The following is a 17,882-nucleotide window of genomic DNA, read 5'->3' as shown; positions in this document are numbered from 1 at the left end:
ATCACTCGCGCTACAAAAGTATATTTTTTACTGGTGGAAGGACCTCTTGTGAATCCGCACAGGTAAGTACCACCGCCCCGCCTATTTCTGCCATGAAGCAGTACTGCGTTTCGGTTTCAAGTGTGGAACAGCTGTTGTAACTATATTGAGACCTTAGCACTCATATCTTAAGGTGGGTGGATGTCTATGGACTCCAGTAACCACTTAACAGGTGGGCTGTGAGCTCGTCCACCCATCTATGCAATAAAGAAATAAAAAAACTTATGTTTTAATCCAGGTTATAGCTAATAGGTTATACTCGTAGCTAATATAGGCCAAGCTAAATAGCATTCAAATTCATTCAAGCGAACAGCGAACATTTATAATGACATCAAAAATAAAACTACTCTAAATAAATATTAATTTTCTTTATTAAAATATCACAGTTTAAGATACATAAAAATATTTTAATACGTTATTCAAATCGATTGCAGATTAGGAGAACAAAACAACAAAAAAAAAATGTCAATTTATTAATAGACATTATACACACTCAGTCTTGGTCACTTAATATTTTTATTGATCATTTTTAAGTTTATAGAAGTTATTGTGTAAGATAAATATACTATATTATATTTAATATCAATCGCTCTATAATTCAGCGCTTAAACAGAACGATCCCGAATCTCAATCAAAACTACCCGAACTTTAAACATCCACACTTTCTTCATTTTATAAGAAAAGAAAGAAAAAAAACTTGATACTTTTATTATTACCTGTAATGTGACGAGTAGGTAGGAGATGTACCTCCCAGGTGACTGTACACGCGTCCAATTATATTTGATAGCGTTTAATTGAGTGAAGTGTAAAAAACCTTGTTCCGTTACGCTGGCATAGCCCTTTAAGGCTACCAGCTTAGGTAGGAAAACAAAAAAAGGAACAAACTTTACAAAATATAACTTAAACACGCGTTTTATTTGATGTTTCACTGATGGTAAGACAGCTTGTGAGTCCGCACGGGTAGTTACCGCCACCATGCCTATTTCCGCCGTGAAGCAATAATGCGCTTCGGTTTGAAGTGTGGGGCAGCCGTTGTAACTATGATGAGACCTTAGAATTCATATCTCAAGGTAAGTGGCGGCATTTACGTTGTAGATGGGCTGCGGTAACCACTTAACACCAGGTGGGCTGTGAGCTCGTCCACCCATCAATGCAATAAATAAATAATGGTTTCGTGTCAGATTTTAATTTTCAAACCACCCTGTATGTATGGCGAACACCACTACAGCACGACAAATACAACTCTTTCGAAAATGTAAAGTAATGCAATATACAGCGTGTTTTTTTTAGCAGAATCGACTTCTAGAATGGTACGTGATCTCTGGAAACTCTGGAAGAAGATTCTGCCCTCGGTATTAACAGTGCGCTGTGACATGTCACTTCAAACAGTTATAAAAATAGTATTTAGCGGTAGGCCTAGGCATGGCTCTGATGGTCCTTGGCAGTGTCAACTAGTTTACATCAGAGACTCTACAAGCTCTTGTGGCTCCAAAGGCAATAAAAAAAAATAGCTCGTGGTATTAATACATCTACTATGTACCACCATGTGCCTAATTCCACCGCGAAGCTATCAGGCGTTTCGATTAGAGGGGTCGGAAAACTATTCTATAAAGTAATTGAGAATTGAGACTTCGATAAAATCTCTCACCAGTGGATGGCGTTAATGCTGTGGGGTTAAGTAGCTACCACATAATCAGTACTATACAATGCGATAAGTATTAAATACCGGCCACGAAAATTTTATATTACTGTAGTTAAATTTACTAAAAAAAAACAGATTAATTTTATTAATTAAAAAAAAAAGAAATAATATTTGGTGAATCTCCCTAAATGTATTATTATAACAAGTACATTCTTAATTAAATTATAACATTAATATTAAATTAAGCTCGTTTTTTTTTACACAATAAAACAACTTAGTTTGGTACACAGATTTCATTCTGTGTTGCATCTTCTGTACACACACATTTATCCAGAATAAAATTACACTTTGTTTTTACGCAATTAGTTAATCTCTCGTTTAAGTTATAGGACCTAAAGCCACATCGTGGACTTTGGAAAACTTGCCAAGATCCAGGTATTCAACTTATTGTTGAAGCTTCAAATTTTACTGTTTTGAAGAGCCAAAGCTTTTTCATTCCCCTTCTACATTTAGATAGCAATCAAATCGACGCTCTACCATTACCGAAATCAGTATATAGCTGACATTATAATCATTTTCCATCCATACATATAATAATATATTCCCGTTGATTTCGTTATTTTTATGAAAATAACAAACAATAAAAGGTACCTCAGATATAATGCCTAATTACATTAGCTGTGCCATAGCAAAATAAACCTTAACTCTTAGTTTTACAGTCTCTTCACCGATAGCGGCGTTAACTTAAAATATAAATTAGTACATAACTATTCAGAGACAAAGTTTTTTACGGTTTTATCTCGTGTTTAATTTGATTAACTTCAGACTCCGACATTTAATTTGACTACGACTTGAGAAACCTGATAAAGCTAATTCCCTAAGGATTTCGTTAACGTGAAACTTTGTATATATAAATACGTTGTGTATATATGCAATATATATTATAATATATAATTTTACATTTATTATAGAATTAGATATCGTCTCCTCTGTTCTCCGAAATCGAAGGACAACCTGAAGTTATTAGCTCAATCCATATTGAAAGGTCTCAAATGGAGGAAAATAATATTTTAAACGCTATCTTTTTATTTTATTATAATGAATATATTACTAAATTGGAAAAAGGAACTTTCAAATTATAAAGATTTAAGAGAAACGTACATCTTAAAGTAAAGTTGTTTGTGAAGTTATAAGAACAGACAGGACGAGACAGACCTAGTGCTCAGTCTAGAAAGCGAAAACAAAAAAGTTAGAATTGAAATAGTTCTAAACTTTATATCTCGTTAAAACTTTATACATTTTTTTTAAGGATAGTATTACTTTGAACTGTTTTATCTCTGTAACGAATTTTTATTATTATTACATAATGTCTATCAAATTCAAGACGACTGATTAACTTAATAGTTTGTATGCAACTTGTTTACGATTATAATTGCAATAAACTTATTAAGGCTTCGTCAAACAGAACGCGTACTTAACGCTGCGTCAAAGCGTACTAACGCCGCGACAGAGCGTTGCGTACTGATAGCGCCGGCGCTCTGTTTCACAGTATATTACCATAGCAGTACAACACATCTCGGCGTCATAGCGCGCCGTCAATTTAACGCTCTGACGCGCCCTAAGTACGCGTTCTGTTTGACGAAGCCTTTAGTTCGTCATAATACTTTGATCATTACAACCAGATTATAATAAGAGCGTTCTGTTTCTTTTATTTGCATTACAATACTAGTTTTGATCCACACCGACCTCCGACCGGCTCGCAAAGACGGCAGTGTACTTCAAGCAACCCTCAAACTCTCGTCGTTCCCTATTTAACTATGGTCAAGCATATTTTGTCTCTGTAGCTGGTGTCCGTGTGGCTGGTCGGCATGGTGACCGCCACGTCGACCTTGGACACCGGGGTGGGGGTTCCGGTCACCAAATCTGCTAATTGGGATGAGGAACATTCGCTGGACCTCGAGGTCACTGTTCGGGCTGGAAGATAAGGATTCATTGTGGAATCTCTACCTTAGTTACAATACCAGATCTGTTGAATCTCAAAATTCCTATGTAAGGATGCCTATGGTTTGTTTAAACTGGAAACCTTTTTATACAAAATTAACATCGAAAAAAATATATTATAAAGTAGTATTTACAACACATATCTATTGTTAAATATTATGTGCTCTCTCTTGTTGCAAAATGATGTTATAAAATACATTTATTTTTTATTTTTTATTGCTTAGTTGGGTGGACGAGCTCACAACCCACCTGGTGTTAAGTGATTACTGGAGCCCATAGCTACAACCACAAATGCGCCACCCAGCTTGAGATATAAGTTCTAAAGTCTCAGTATCTACTTAAATCGATTATCAGCTCTATCTGATCGACATAGCGTATCTTATTGCGCTTCCTTTGGGATCCCTGATCAACTATACCCTTAACCTATTAATGTGCCCAACAAGTACTTACAATTTGTGTAGCAGCTAGAGGCGGATTCTCCCGAAGGGCTGTACGGTTTCATCTCGTAGTGATTACTTCCCATGGACGACTGATGTCTACTTCTGTTTCCAAACGGGGTAGAATAACTACAGAAGTAAATGACAATGAGCAGGAATTTTACGAGATCCTATATCTTTAACTTTGTCGAAACTTACTCTATGCGAGTTTTACTATAGTTCAAATAGTTCTGTTTTTGAATGAAACTGTAAAACTCGCTAGGAATTTGATTTAACAAAAAAGGGAGTATACACATACAGGGGTGAAAGGCTATTTGGTATAAGCGACATTTCGCTTAATACGCGACATTGTCTTTGTAATTAAATATGCGTTTTATTTGGTATTACGAGTAGCATATTAGCATCAACAGTTCGATGTTTTTAATTGAACATCAATTAATTTTACTTCATTCAAATACCTGAAGAAGATTTTTTGTTACGATATTATTTCGAAATTTTAATTTCGAAATGGCTTTTCTGTAAAGTTGTAAGAATGTCGATATGAAATTATTTATTCTGTGTGATACTGCTGATGCTTAAAAAGTACTGTACCCATCACGAATCTCAGGAGAGGACTCTGCACTCTATAAAACCAACCTGTCTCTCACGTGAGGCATGTCGTAATGATTGTCGGGCCCCTGCATCCAATACTCGTTGCAGGCCCTCGTCAAGTCCGGTCCTGCGTTACCTTTATCGCGGCCGATGTGTTTTGGAGTACCTATAATGATGAGATTACACCGTCTCCAATAACATTGCTTGTGGAATATGTTTAAGGCATCTTATGCTCAGCTGCGTATACTTAAAAAGCAAAGCTGATAGATATGTACTCTCAGGTACGTTGTAACACCATAGTGGCGTTGGGCAGGACATCTAGTTAGATACACGGACAAAAAATGAACATTAGAAACAACAATATAGGAAGGACCGATGGACAAAAGAAGAGGTCGTCCAGCGAACAGATGAATCAAGGAATTAATAGAAACAGCAAGAAACGAATGGAGAACCAAAGCGAAGAACAGGGAAAAATGGGGTAAGCTATACTGGAGTGAATTTCTATAACGGAAATAACTTAAAATTTTAATTTTAAGAAAAACCTGTTTTTAAGGAAATAGTTGAAAATAGACTTCTTATATGTCATATTCATGAATGCACAATGATACAGGTAACACTCCAATAACAATGACGAGATTTTTGTTTAAGATTATTTAGAAAAATTACATTACATACATTATTATACAAAACACGGTGAAATCAAGCTAAAGCAATAAGATTATCTTAATGCTCATCCAAAAAGGACTGTATCATTACTATCCAAGAGATTTAGCTGAAGATATAAAAATCAAGTGTTTTTGTACCTGCCCTGGCGGCGGTGTAGCCGGGCCTGCTCCTAAATCTGCACCAGACGTAGAGGATGGTAGCTCCGGCCACCAGCATCGCCACCGTGATGCCAACTCCCACGTACATAGTGACGTCGTTAGTGTTATACAGCCCTGCGGCAAGACGGACCCCCTGAGAACCCCATACCAACTCCGGGTCGGTAAGACCTTCAACTTAGATTTTCGTTTGGACCTTAAAGCTTTCACCGCGAACTTTACGTATGAGATTTTATTCAGTGTCTTTAATGACCTACGAGTATGTGTATGTGTTCTGTTTATAGTGTATAGTGTAACTATGTTTTTTTTATTGCTTAGATAAGTGGACGATCGCACAGCCCACCTGGCGCTAAGTGGTTACCGCAGCCCATACACATCTACAACCTTAAGATAACCTTGAGATATAAGTTCTAGTCTCAAGTATAGTTACAACGGCTGCCCCACCGTTCATACCGAAACGCATTACTGATTCACGGCAGAAATAGGCAGGGTGGTGGTACCTACCCGAGCAGACTCACAAGAGGTTCTACATTACACCAGTCACAATTTTTACAAGTCACATTATCTTTTATTACCATCTATCTAGTGTTAAATGGTTACATTACATCGTAAATGCCACCACCTTTAAATCTCGAGGTTGCGAGTCTGTTCTGCGGCAGGCTTAAACTAGATCACGTTATCTACCCGTGAAGGCTTTCAAAATACCTTGCGGTTAGTGAGTATCAACGCATAAGACGGTACTGCTCCTTTTTGTTCCCTACCTATTCGCTGGCTATTCCATCTAATCAGTGGCTGGTAGATGACCTCACTTATCCAACCTAAGAGACTTTGCTAACACTAGCCCCAACAAGAGCAGGGCTTCACTGAATCTACCACAGGATTGGAATCGCGACCTACTGAGAAGATCCGACGAGAACTCAGTAGGCTATATTGCTGCCAGTCGTTTGAACTTACTCAGGCCAGCGGGACACATGCCATCCACGCATGTGGCATGTTGCAAGGTAGACCCGGTACACTCTCCGGTGCACTCCCTCCGACGGACCCTGACGCAGTCTCCACTGCAAGTGGACCAGGCACTCCACGGAGACCACGAACCTTCTATAATAGACAATGGATAAAACTATACTGTCAACAAATTTTTTGAAGTGAAACTTCTTTAGGCGCGTTGAGAGTAAAATTTAACTCGTGAAAGTGACGGCCAGAGAGAAAATATACAGATTTAAGACGAGCGAGAGTGAGAGAGTAGGCAGAGCGTCTTGCGAACCACTCGACCTTGGAGAGAGGGAGAAAGCCAGCTAAGTCGTTTTCTCTTATACACAGAATTCCTTATTACAAGAGAAATTTTATTTAAGAATGAAAAATGAAGAAAGCCACAATACGACACACCGCAAAAGAAGTTTCACTTCTTTCGTTTTTTATTTAAGTAAAAACATTAGTTCTTTAAGTGGTTACTGTAGCCATATTACTATGTAGATGTCTATGCCTGTAGACGCCTGCTCCAAACCAGACCCTCGACTGCTTCGCGGTAAAAATAGAATATTGGTACTTGGTGTAGATTAACAATACATCCTACTACGATCATGAAGAGTGTGTCTTGGTACCCGCACTCTTACCGGTCTGACATCGTAAGCATTCCTCGTCGCTCTGCGAGGCCTGGCCTCTGCAGGGCGCTCCTCCGTTGGCCGGCGGAGGCTCTGTGCAAGTTCTCGTGCGACGTCTTCCGCTAATTCTGGAGCCGCAACGACACGGCATCCACGGAGACCAGGCTGACCAGCCTCCATTTACTGTGACGTGGATTTGGCAATGTTAAAATTAAGTGATATCCGATTTTCGATCGGTAGGCAGCAGCTTGGTTCTGCCCCTGGCATTGCTGAAGTCCATGGGCGACGGTAACCACTCACCACCAGGTGGGCCGTATGCTCGTCTACTTACAAGGGCAATAAAAAAAAAACTTCAATTCACGCGCCAGAAATTGTATGGTTGAATGAAATAGTTTTCTTGGGGCTGCCGTATCTGTCGTGTAATGCCTTTTAAATAAATCCAGTATTTTCTTGAGAGTCATCAGCAAATACAACTAACTGTATTAAAAAAAAAACACAATACAATTTCTGTTGCAGCTGCAAGTAGACAACTGTAATTTGCGTATGAATCAATCATTGTTACATTTTAAAAACGAATCACATTATCGACAAGTTAGTAATTTTGCATAGTAATGAAATCTGAAAATTAAGTTCATAGAAGAATCCCTTGAGTTTAGATTATACAGAGATTCAACGTGACCTCATTACGGGCTACTGTTTTATGTCACTTCTATTTCATATACAAACAAAATATTTACTGAATAAATTTATTTTTACAGAATTGCCCACAAAAAATAGTGCAATGTTTCCAAGTTTCACATTTGCTTATTCCGTCATAACTTTTAAATGCTGATGTGGATGTTTGGAATGTCTTTTGAATCTTGATAACATCCCAAGTTACACTATCTTCTTTTAAATGTGATAGATTATTTTTATTTATTAATATCTACATAAAATTATTTGAACTTTTTGAACGATAGTTGATAAAATTATCGAAATGATGCCAAATATAAAACGTCATGTCTTGCAAACTTTGCACGAAGCTATTGTAGTATCAGCTAGCATAATAACCATTGTTGGATCGGAAATTAAAAACATACCGTACACAGAGAGCACGGCTACGTTCGACTCGCGCCGACCGGCGACGTTCTCAGCTATACAGGTGTAGTTTGTCATGTCCTGTGATTGAATTCGCAAAGTGATAACACCTTAATATATAGCACTTATTACACTCAAATATACCGGAGCAGCGTTAGTTAAATTGGCACGGTCAGCGGTGACCATTCATGCGGACGTGGTCAGAACATTTGGTTCGGTCATGAATGCAATTTTTGTTTGTCCACACTCACATGCCCCAAAAACAATATCGTATCGAGAGGTGGAAGGTTTTATAGTTTGAGCGACTTTTTGCTGCTTTACAGGAGAGCCATTTAAAGCTAAAAATTTGGTATAAAATATCATAACAAAAAAACGTTAGTTATTTGAAAAGAGTAAACCTAATTAAAAATCGAATTGTTGATGCTAATACCAAATAAAATGCTGATTTAATTACAAAGATAAATGTCGGGTATTAAGCGAAATATCGCCCGCTTAAAACAAAAAGCATTTCACCTGAACGTTTGCATGTATTGGACAATGCGAATAAAAAGCGATGATGTTGCATATGGAAAACTCATAACTCGTTTGCGCAGCACTAAGGCGACCGTGGACTCGTCTGACTATAATTTGTGTAATCAAAATAAATCTTCCTTATTAAACATAACATTTGCGAAGAATTTTTAAACAATTTTATAAAGAAACCAAGATATATCTTTAAATATCCCTTTGTGAAATAATAGCCGTTGAAGTTGATTCAATCGCAATTCTAATTATTATAACTAATTGACCAATAATATGAATAACATAAATTTATTATTCATACATATGTAACTTTTATTACGGTGCTTCGTATGACGTGTCTTTCTTTAAACGAGGCTTGTGGAGAGTATAAAACGGTAACCACTCACCATCAGATCGAGCCCACAAGAGCAATATAAAAAAACATTACCTGCAACCCAACATGAGGAAGCACTAAATTTTCGTCCTTTGCCTCAATAGGCACTCCATTTCTTGTCCATTTGAGACTTGGAGCTGGTGTGGCTTGTGGCGGGATACATCGGAATGTGACGCTCTTGCCTGATTCGACTGTCGCTGACTGCGGTTGCTGCACGAAATGCTTCTTGATAACTGTTGGTGTAGAAGAGAAGAAGAAGAAGAATGCTATACTATTGACTAATGAAGAAAGTCTCACTTTATCTATAGCCTGCATGGTTTTTAGTACGCTTTTTATTATTATTAGCTTCAGACGTACCTATGTATGTTGGTAACGGAATCTTTGAACATGATTTAGACCCCCTTCAAAGTCGGATTTACTCGAAATTTGGTACACTTATTAAGGACCGATGAAAATTCAATACTAGAAAAAATTATAAAAATTGAAATTCAACTAAAAAATATAAATTATAGTTTAACAAAAGGAGCGCTTTTTTACAATAAAATATTTTTTCTTACACTATTTTTAATTTAAACTTATTAAAATTTATTTTCTATTTTTTAGTTGGATTTTCTATAAAAGCGTATTTTGTTAGTTTTCTTAAACTATTATTTATGTTGAATTGTTACAAGTTGGGATATTAAACGTTCCGCTCGTATTGAGGATACATTTTTTATCAATGAACTTCGTTAAAAATGCTAATTGAGAAGTGCATTGTGGGTGGAATTACATAGAGCATATTTTGGGTCAAATGTGTTGAGGATAAAAAAATATGTAAGTGATAATGTGAACAAATAAAATGGAATAAAAACTAGTACTCTATGCGTATTAATTTATTAAAACCTGCAGTGAAAAGCCCTAAAAACCTCGGAGATTTTAGCCATGTTTCTTCACACTATGTAATATAAAAATTTGAATCACTACCATCTCCACACCTACTACATTGTACATAAAAGATGCTTAACTTCAAAATAATTAAAATATGTTGACATAAAGATCCCTACTAAAAGAACAGCCAAGAATCGGAATTCAAAGGTCTACCGTAACATCGCATCGAGCCAAAATCACCTCAAGAACGAGGCGTTCGAAACTTTTACAACATAGACTTTGAGACCATTGAACAGAGTGAAATCATAATTTTTAACGACTGTTTTTATTTTCATCCCCCGCATCTAGGGGCGGGTAGCGGAACCATTATGTGCAGGAAACGTTACTTCCGCTCGTTAACTCAAGCACTTTGCACTTTGACGAATGCTCACTAGCTCCCGTTTATGTTTAGAGGGTGCTACTGCTAAGTGGGTTAGTGAAAGTGAGATGTTTAAGGCTTTCGATTGTCCGTGTTCAGCCCTTAAGGCATTTAAAGGCTTTAATGTTTATATTACTATTTGTTTTGTAAATCGTGTCTTTTGATTTATATATTTTATATTTTAGCGGTAGGCAGCGGCTTGGCTCTGCCCTTGGCATTGCTGAAGTCCATGGGCGACGGTAACCACTCACCAACAGGTGGGCCGTATGCTCGTCTGCCTACAAAGGCAATAAAAAAAAAATTTTGGGTCAACCTGCGTTCCGCTTAAGAAGTAGATTTCTAGCTCTCGACCATCACAATAATGTCAAGAAGATCAAAAGGATTAAGGAACTAGCTAAATTTACACTGCATGCAACTGGTCATTTTTAGAATATTTTGGGCATGGTTATATTCAGCAGGGTATATCTAGTGAACACAAATGATAGATAATAATATGTGAATATAAATTTCCAGCTACGCGCGTACGGGTAGTTGAGCTCACGGTCCCAACCTGAGAGAATTTCCCAACACTAGCAAACGATATAAACTGTAATCTATGCGAAATTATAAATAATATAAAAATAATAAGTACTCACAAGCGTATTCGATGAAAATGGACTGACTGCGAATCCGCCCCTTACTGTTCCAAGCGTAGCACTCACACCCGTATTTTCCACCGAAATATTCATCTAGCTCATTTCTGGTCACATTTAGCTCTGCTTCGACCACCCTCACTCCATTCTGAGGATCCACATGTTCGTATTGTACTGTCTTATCAGTTCTCACGTCATTACATTTGAAGAACACTTGAAGAGCATTGGCAGCCCTACAGAGAATCGTGGCTGGTTTATTCCTAATGACATACGAGTTTTTAGGTTCTAATAAGAATATTGGAAGACCATCAATTGTTTCATCGTTTTCTGGTAAAGGTATATAGTCGTCTTCTTCTTCTTCCTCTTGAGGTTTGATGTCGGAAAGGTAAGGGTCGAAGGTTAGTAGACCGTCTGGATGTATATACTCAGGTCTTAGTTCTTTTGCTGTCGTTGGTTCTGGATCTGTAACAATGTTTTTATTCTAACCATATCAAGTCCATCAATCAACATCAGCTCTACCATTTATTCGCGAAGAGAAGTTATATTGTGAATACTGAACAAAGATAGAATGCAGATATTTTAATATTTTCTATTTTCACACTATGCTTTTTTGCACAAATGTTCCTTTGCAGTTACCTAAGGGTTATAGAATTAAAAGTTTTGCATGAAATTATTGTAATAGAGCACACACGTCATTCCTGTGTATGCTGGTGGTTTATCACTGGTGGTAGGACCTCTTGTGAGTCCGCACGGGTAGGTACCACCACCCCGCCTATTTTTGCCGTGATGCAGTAATGCGTTTCGGTTTGAAGGGTGGGGCAGCCGTTGTAACTATACTGAGACCTTAGAACTTATATCTCAAGGTGGGTGGCGCATTTACATTGTAGATGTCTATGGGCTCCAGTAACCACTTAACACCAGGTGGGCTGTGAGCTCGTCCACCCATCTAAGCAATAAAAAATAAAAAAATAAAAATGCTTTTGAACTTTGAGGTTTTTGCGGACTGTAACATTTTTTAAATCTTCTATCCATTACACCAAAGAAAGCATACATTTCGTCTTCAAGCAACCATACATCAAACTAATATGATATGAAAACCCAATACGTAAACACAGGATGGGAATATGCGGAGTCGCCATTATTATGTGTAGCCTTACTGTTAATGGATGAGTCATAGACAGGACAATACTGAGCATTAGAGACACAAAGTCGGATATCCATGGCTTCAAATAGAATTTCAAATTTTAATTGATTGCTTATTGTCATTATAAAGTTTTTTTTTGTAATGGAGTTATATCGAAGGGGTAAAAGGCTATTTAGTTTAAGTTATTTAAGCGACATTTCGCTGAATACACATTTCTCTTTGCAATTAAAGGTGCGTTTTATTTGGTATTAGCATCAACAGTTTGATGTTTTTAATTGAACTTCAATTAAGTTTACTCCATTCAAATAGCTAAAGATATGATATTGTTTCGAAATTTTAAACTTTAAATGGCTCTCCTCACGCAACTCAAATGGCTGGCTCAAAGTTGCAAAATTTTTGCTTAAACCAAATAGTCTTTCACCTGTCGTAAGTAAGCACTTATATAAACAGGTAACGTTTAATTATGAAAGCAGTAATAAATCATACTCAGAAGTGATCAGTCGTTTGAATACCTTAGTCCCATCCTTACAATACTTTACTTATCGATACTTTATGTCGATACTTTATGCCAAGAAAGATAGCAAGACAAATGAATACAACAGAGATTTTTGCAATAACTAATTATTCGACTCGACACTACGCTTCTGATTTCGAAAACTTTGAGTGAAATCACTTATTTCTAATTTTTTTGTTTTATCCACCTTATCCCACTAGGTGGGGCCGGCACAGCGATTTTTTTTCCTTAGACCTTAAAACTCATATCTCAAGGTGGATGGCCGCATTTACGTTGTCTATGGGCTCCGGTAACCACTTAACACCAGGTGGGTCGTGAAGTCGTCCACCCATCTATGCAATAAAAAAAGTCATACATATTGATCAGAGTATCTGAAATAAATACAGGCTATAATTGCAATATTATTAAACATAGCGTGTATTAATGCCTTTCCCAATCACTGACCTTTCATATTTCTGTTCACGAATCGGTCGCCCGCAGAGAAATAAAAGCTATGTAAATATTTTTAATTGATACGCCCTATATAAGTATAGACTTATAATAAGCATTGTCGGCGGTAATACATCGCTGTCATAAAAATACAAAAAAAAAAACAAAATAAGAAACTCCAAAATGTACTAATTAAAGTATTTTCTTCGGCTTTCTCAGTCACGATTAACATAGCTTCTAGAAGCTAGAAGCCCTAGGGCTTAATCTTAACCTAAGGAATAAAAAAAAATGGTTCTACGATGTGTGCCGTGCGTCCCGTCAACTCATGAGCCTAAATACATTTGTGTCAATAAAAATATATGAAAGAGCATCTTTAATTTCGTTCCCTTTACCTTTTAATTAAAATTCCGGCCGATCTCAAACTAGTTTCAAACTTGAAAGATCAAATGTAATGACATTTTTTTATGCATCAGCTTCGTAATGTGACAATAAATGTGAAGATCCTTGGATTAATTTATTTAAACAAGATTGACGTATATTATATATCTACTGGATGGACAAGCTCACGGCCCACCTGGTGCTAAGTGGTTAATGGAGCCCATAGACATCTACAACGTGAATGCCGCCACCCACCTTGAGATATCAGTTCTAAGGTCTCAGTATAGTTACAACGGCTGCCCCACCCTTCAAACCGAAACGCATTACTGCTTCACGGCAGAAATAGGCAGGATGGTGGTACCTACCCGTGCAGACTTCCTACCATCAGTAATTACGCAAATTATAATTTTGTAAGTTTGATTTTTATTATGTTATTCGATGTTATTCCTTCACCGTGGAAGTCAATCGTGAACATTTGTTAAGTACGTATTTCTTTAGAAAAAATTGTACCTACCGGCGGGATTCGAACCTTATCGGTGCCTTATCCTTTAGGTCACGACGATTATATTGTACTAGCTTGGGCAAGGATTCGCACGGAGCTTATATTATAATTAACGGACTGCCGAGGATTTCTTCATATTGATATACTAATGTTGGTTAGCCTATTTGGTTAACCTATAAACATCGCTGAGGACAGGAAGAAGTGGAGAAGCATAGTGCATCAAGTGACCAACACTTCAAGCTAGACTCGAACTTCAGCAACCCAGCACCAAGAAGAAGAAGAGACCAACTAAGAAGAAAGATATGCCGATTAATAAACTATGTTAACAAACAAAATTTATACAAATTACCTACAAAAAAAATGGACTATACTGAAATCACTTTAAAGGTGTACTTTTTGTTTTTTTGTTTGTATCACCATTCGTATCTTTTGTATTTGTAAAATTACAAAATACCTGTTTGCTAAAAATGTATCTTTGTTTATTGATAACAGACAAATGAGCATTTTTAGCGGTAATAGACCCGACAACGTGAATACATAAAGTCGAAGTCACAATTCCACAAGAATGGTGACCCTCCCCTTAAAGTTAGAAAACATAATTGCTTTAGAGCATCGGTCGGGGAACTTTTTTAATTATTACCCCAAAAAATTTTTGTGTAAGTTGATATTATCCCATAGCGAAGAACAAAAAAAACGAAATCGCTACCTACTTTTTAGCATCTTTCTTATAATAGCCCCCATGATAATTTTGAAAAGAAAACAATAACTAAAAATTTAATTTAAACATAATTTATTCAATTTATCAATGTAATACCTAGTACTACATATCGGTAATAATAGTAATATAAGTTTCACTTCAATATAATATACTTTTTACTCACAAAAGTTTCATTTTTACCCCCAAAATTAAATTTTACCCCGTTTGGGGTAATTTACCCCGGTTCCCCGGCCGCTGCTTTAGAGCAAAAGGGTAGTTTCGTTTCGATGGGGGGCAGAGCGTGGGGTCATTGTTAGGAATTTTTTTTATTGCCTTTTTAGGCAGACGAGCATACGGCCCACCTTATGGTGAGTGGTTACCGTCGCCCATGGACTTCAGCAATGCCAGGAGCAGAGCCAAGCCGCTGCCTACCGCTTAATACTCTCCACAAGCCTCGTTTGAAGAAGGACATGTCATAGCGCTCGGGAAACACCGTGGAGGGGAGCTCATTACATAGCCGGATGGTACGTGGCAAGAAAGACCTCTGGAAACGCACTGTCGATGAACGCAGCGGTTCCAGATAATATGGATGAACTCTGCTCCGATGGCGGGAGGTGCGGTGATAAAAAAGAGATGAGGGGATCATCTCAAACAAGGCAGATAGTAAAATGATTTTATTTTCCCTCCTGTTCGCTGATATCATCAGAGGTTATTCCAGCTTGTCGTGGACGGGTAGGTGAGCTCAAGGGCTCAACATGAGAGAAATTGCAAACTGGCCTTAGCAAAAACAGTAGTTCGGAGTATGTACCACCGAATCGCGACACATTGAGTAAATGCGGCGAGAAACTCAGTGGACTACTGTTTGAAGACAATGCCTTGATTGAATCAGAACCTTCCTACCGATCAAAAAGTGTTTGCTTAGTTTGGGAGCTTTTTTCAATTGCTTAGATGGGTGGACGAGCTCACAGCCTATCTGGTGTTAAGTGGTTACTGGAGCCCATAGACATCTACAACGTAAATGCGCTACCCACCTTAAGATATAAGTTCTAAGTTCTCAACCTTCAAACCGAAACGCATTACTGCTTCACGGCAGAAATAGGCAGGGTGGTGGTACCTACCCGTGCGGACTCGCAAGAGCTCCTACCACCAGTGAAAATATTAAAATTATTTAAGATCTCTTATATAATGTGTATTCCTAATAGTACCTGTGTAGGTAAATGGTAGGTTACACAATGGTTTTAAGTTTTTTTTTTTTATAGTTAAATATTTGTTGTGATGTGATAATGAATACAAAGCTGATATGAGCTTTGTAATCATTGTTGATATAGCGTGTATTTAAATTTACCGGCATTTTTGCGTTTAATAGTTACTCCAGCGATGCCTGGGAGTTACTGATTTTTTTTTACTTGTGGTGTTTTATTTAATGAACTATCTGTATTTTTATTTTATTGTCTCCCCAGGCAGACGACCACGCTAACCCATAGACATTGACAATACCAGTACACAGCTAAGCTACTGCTTAGCGCCAATAATTCATAATATTAAGCTTGTATTAAAATTAAAATATAACACATTTAAATAAGTGAATAACCCTCACCTCCGTTTTTTACTTCGCCAATGAATATTGTAATCATGGACGTAATCCAAATCAATTTCAATAGATTAATTTCGAAATTTAGAGCGCTGCCCATTTGTAACATTTTCGCGTAGTTGTCCATCGCAAAAAACTTTTTAGTACCTTGAATCGACTATTTTAATTTAGATTATCTTATAAAAAAATTATCACGATGGTTCATTTGAAATTGAAAATAAATATGCGATTCCCGAATATCACGCTAACAACATATCAAATGGCATGCGACTTAAAAAAATAAAACACATTTTTTTGAGACAACAAACAGCTCTGTAGTCAGACTTCCGCACATAATACACAATTTTCAACACACTAGTCAATGTATTTTGTTCAACTCACAAAGCACAACACGTAACGTCACATTCGTAATTCAAAAATACAAAAAAATGTTTTTTTTTTACAATATTTAATTTATGTAACGGTTTTCGAAAATATTTTTCCTTTAATTCTATATACACACATGTGCATCTCGCGGCGTTCCGCGTGCCACTGATGCGATGGATCATAGGACTTGAATCCCGTTCTTATGCAGTAACCATTCACATGTAACATTGTTGGTGTCAACAGAACCATGTATTTCTAAGTAGCGGTTAAGTCACAAAAAAGTTTTAATTGTGAGAAAATGAATAACATTGATGGGAACACTTTAATTAAGCTCCGTGAGAATTCTATCGGCATTTTTCTAAGGGAAACTTGAAACTTTATTATTGTAACATTCTAATTATATTTTTTGCATTTCCCAAAATAAAATTAAATGTCATTATTGACGAACTCAAAACTTTTAATTAGTGTATGTTAAAGCAATAACTTGCAATAAATATGTAATTGAAGAAAATACTTATTGCAATATTTTATCATAAAATTAATTTCACGTTATTAGAAATAAGCAAAAATAAATTGAGCACTGCACTACGGCAATTTATTAAAACTCAACAAAGAAACATTAAATTTAAAATAAAATGTCTCCACCTAACTAACGCCATCTATACGGAGCTTACTAACAATTATGAAAGCTTCCCTAAATAAAAAGGGCTACTTTTCCAGTCTGAAAGCTCTGCGAAGAATCTTATTAAATAATCACAAGATGACGCTAGGCGCCATAATTTTAAACAGCGACATCTAGTTTCTCTGTTCTAAAACTTCATCGTTTGAACTGTATCTAATCTATGATTTTGACTCTAAGCACAAAACTGTTTTACAAGCCACTAGATGGCGCATCTTTAAAGTTTTTAGTCGTATGTTGGGTCTATAGATGTCGCTAAACTTTAAAATTATTCGTACCAAATATCTAACTATAATAAACTGTATGCTATGTTTATATAGTACTAGAATTTTAGAAATTTTTTTTGTTGAATTAGCGACCTCAAATATTGATAGTTCGTAATTAAATGACAATGTAGGGAATATCAAGTTTTACCAGAGTTTTACAAAAGCTGCCCCACCCTTCAAAACGAAACACATTACTGCTTCACGGTAGAACTAGGCAGGGTGATGGTATCTACCCGTGCGGGCTTTATAATATGCCGTACTAACAATAACTTTTTATATTATTTTACTAATTATT

The 17,882-nt window shown here is 36.8% G+C and overlaps 1 protein-coding gene across 3 annotated transcripts; it reads right to left on the bottom strand.

Moving 5' to 3' along the window:
- Positions 1-392: 392 nt before the first annotated feature.
- LOC149500275 (netrin receptor UNC5C) lies at positions 393-16,809 on the bottom strand. Of its 3 annotated transcripts, none has more exons than XM_089736694.1 (10): positions 16,283-16,809; positions 11,025-11,483; positions 9,159-9,337; positions 8,212-8,290; positions 7,145-7,315; positions 6,486-6,629; positions 5,514-5,648; positions 4,756-4,876; positions 4,133-4,248; positions 393-3,655 (listed from the first exon to the last, which is right to left on the bottom strand). In XM_089736694.1, exons 1-10 carry the CDS (start codon positions 16,401-16,403, stop codon positions 3,489-3,491), a joined length of 1,692 nt encoding a protein of 563 aa, XP_089592820.1. In that variant the 5' UTR covers positions 16,404-16,809; the 3' UTR covers positions 393-3,488. The 3 variants fall into 3 exon arrangements, with proteins under 3 accessions (XP_089592820.1, XP_089592822.1, XP_089592821.1); XM_089736696.1 differs by having other exon boundaries at positions 4,133-4,224; positions 16,283-16,796; XM_089736695.1 differs by having other exon boundaries at positions 6,486-6,626; positions 16,283-16,796.
- Positions 16,810-17,882: the final 1,073 nt, after the last annotated feature.

Source organism: Bombyx mandarina, chromosome 22, assembly GCF_030267445.1.
Source record: "Bombyx mandarina strain Sakado chromosome 22, ASM3026744v2".
Taxonomy (NCBI): domain Eukaryota; kingdom Metazoa; phylum Arthropoda; class Insecta; order Lepidoptera; family Bombycidae; genus Bombyx; species Bombyx mandarina.
The sequence above is the reverse complement of the archived record's forward strand: the minus strand, read 5'-3'. Positions and strand labels throughout refer to the sequence as shown.

Coding starts and splice junctions, on each gene's coding strand:
- LOC149500275 (XM_089736694.1), bottom strand. CDS start 16,403: ATGGACAACTACGCGAAAATGTTACAAATGGGCAGCGCTCTAAATTTC. Junction 5,649..6,485: donor CATGTGTCCCGCTGGCCTGA/GTAAGTTCAAAC, acceptor GTCTTGCCGCAG/GGCTGTATAACACTAACGAC. Junction 4,249..4,755: donor ATGCCTCACGTGAGAGACAG/GTTGGTTTTATA, acceptor TTACTTCTGTAG/TTATTCTACCCCGTTTGGAA.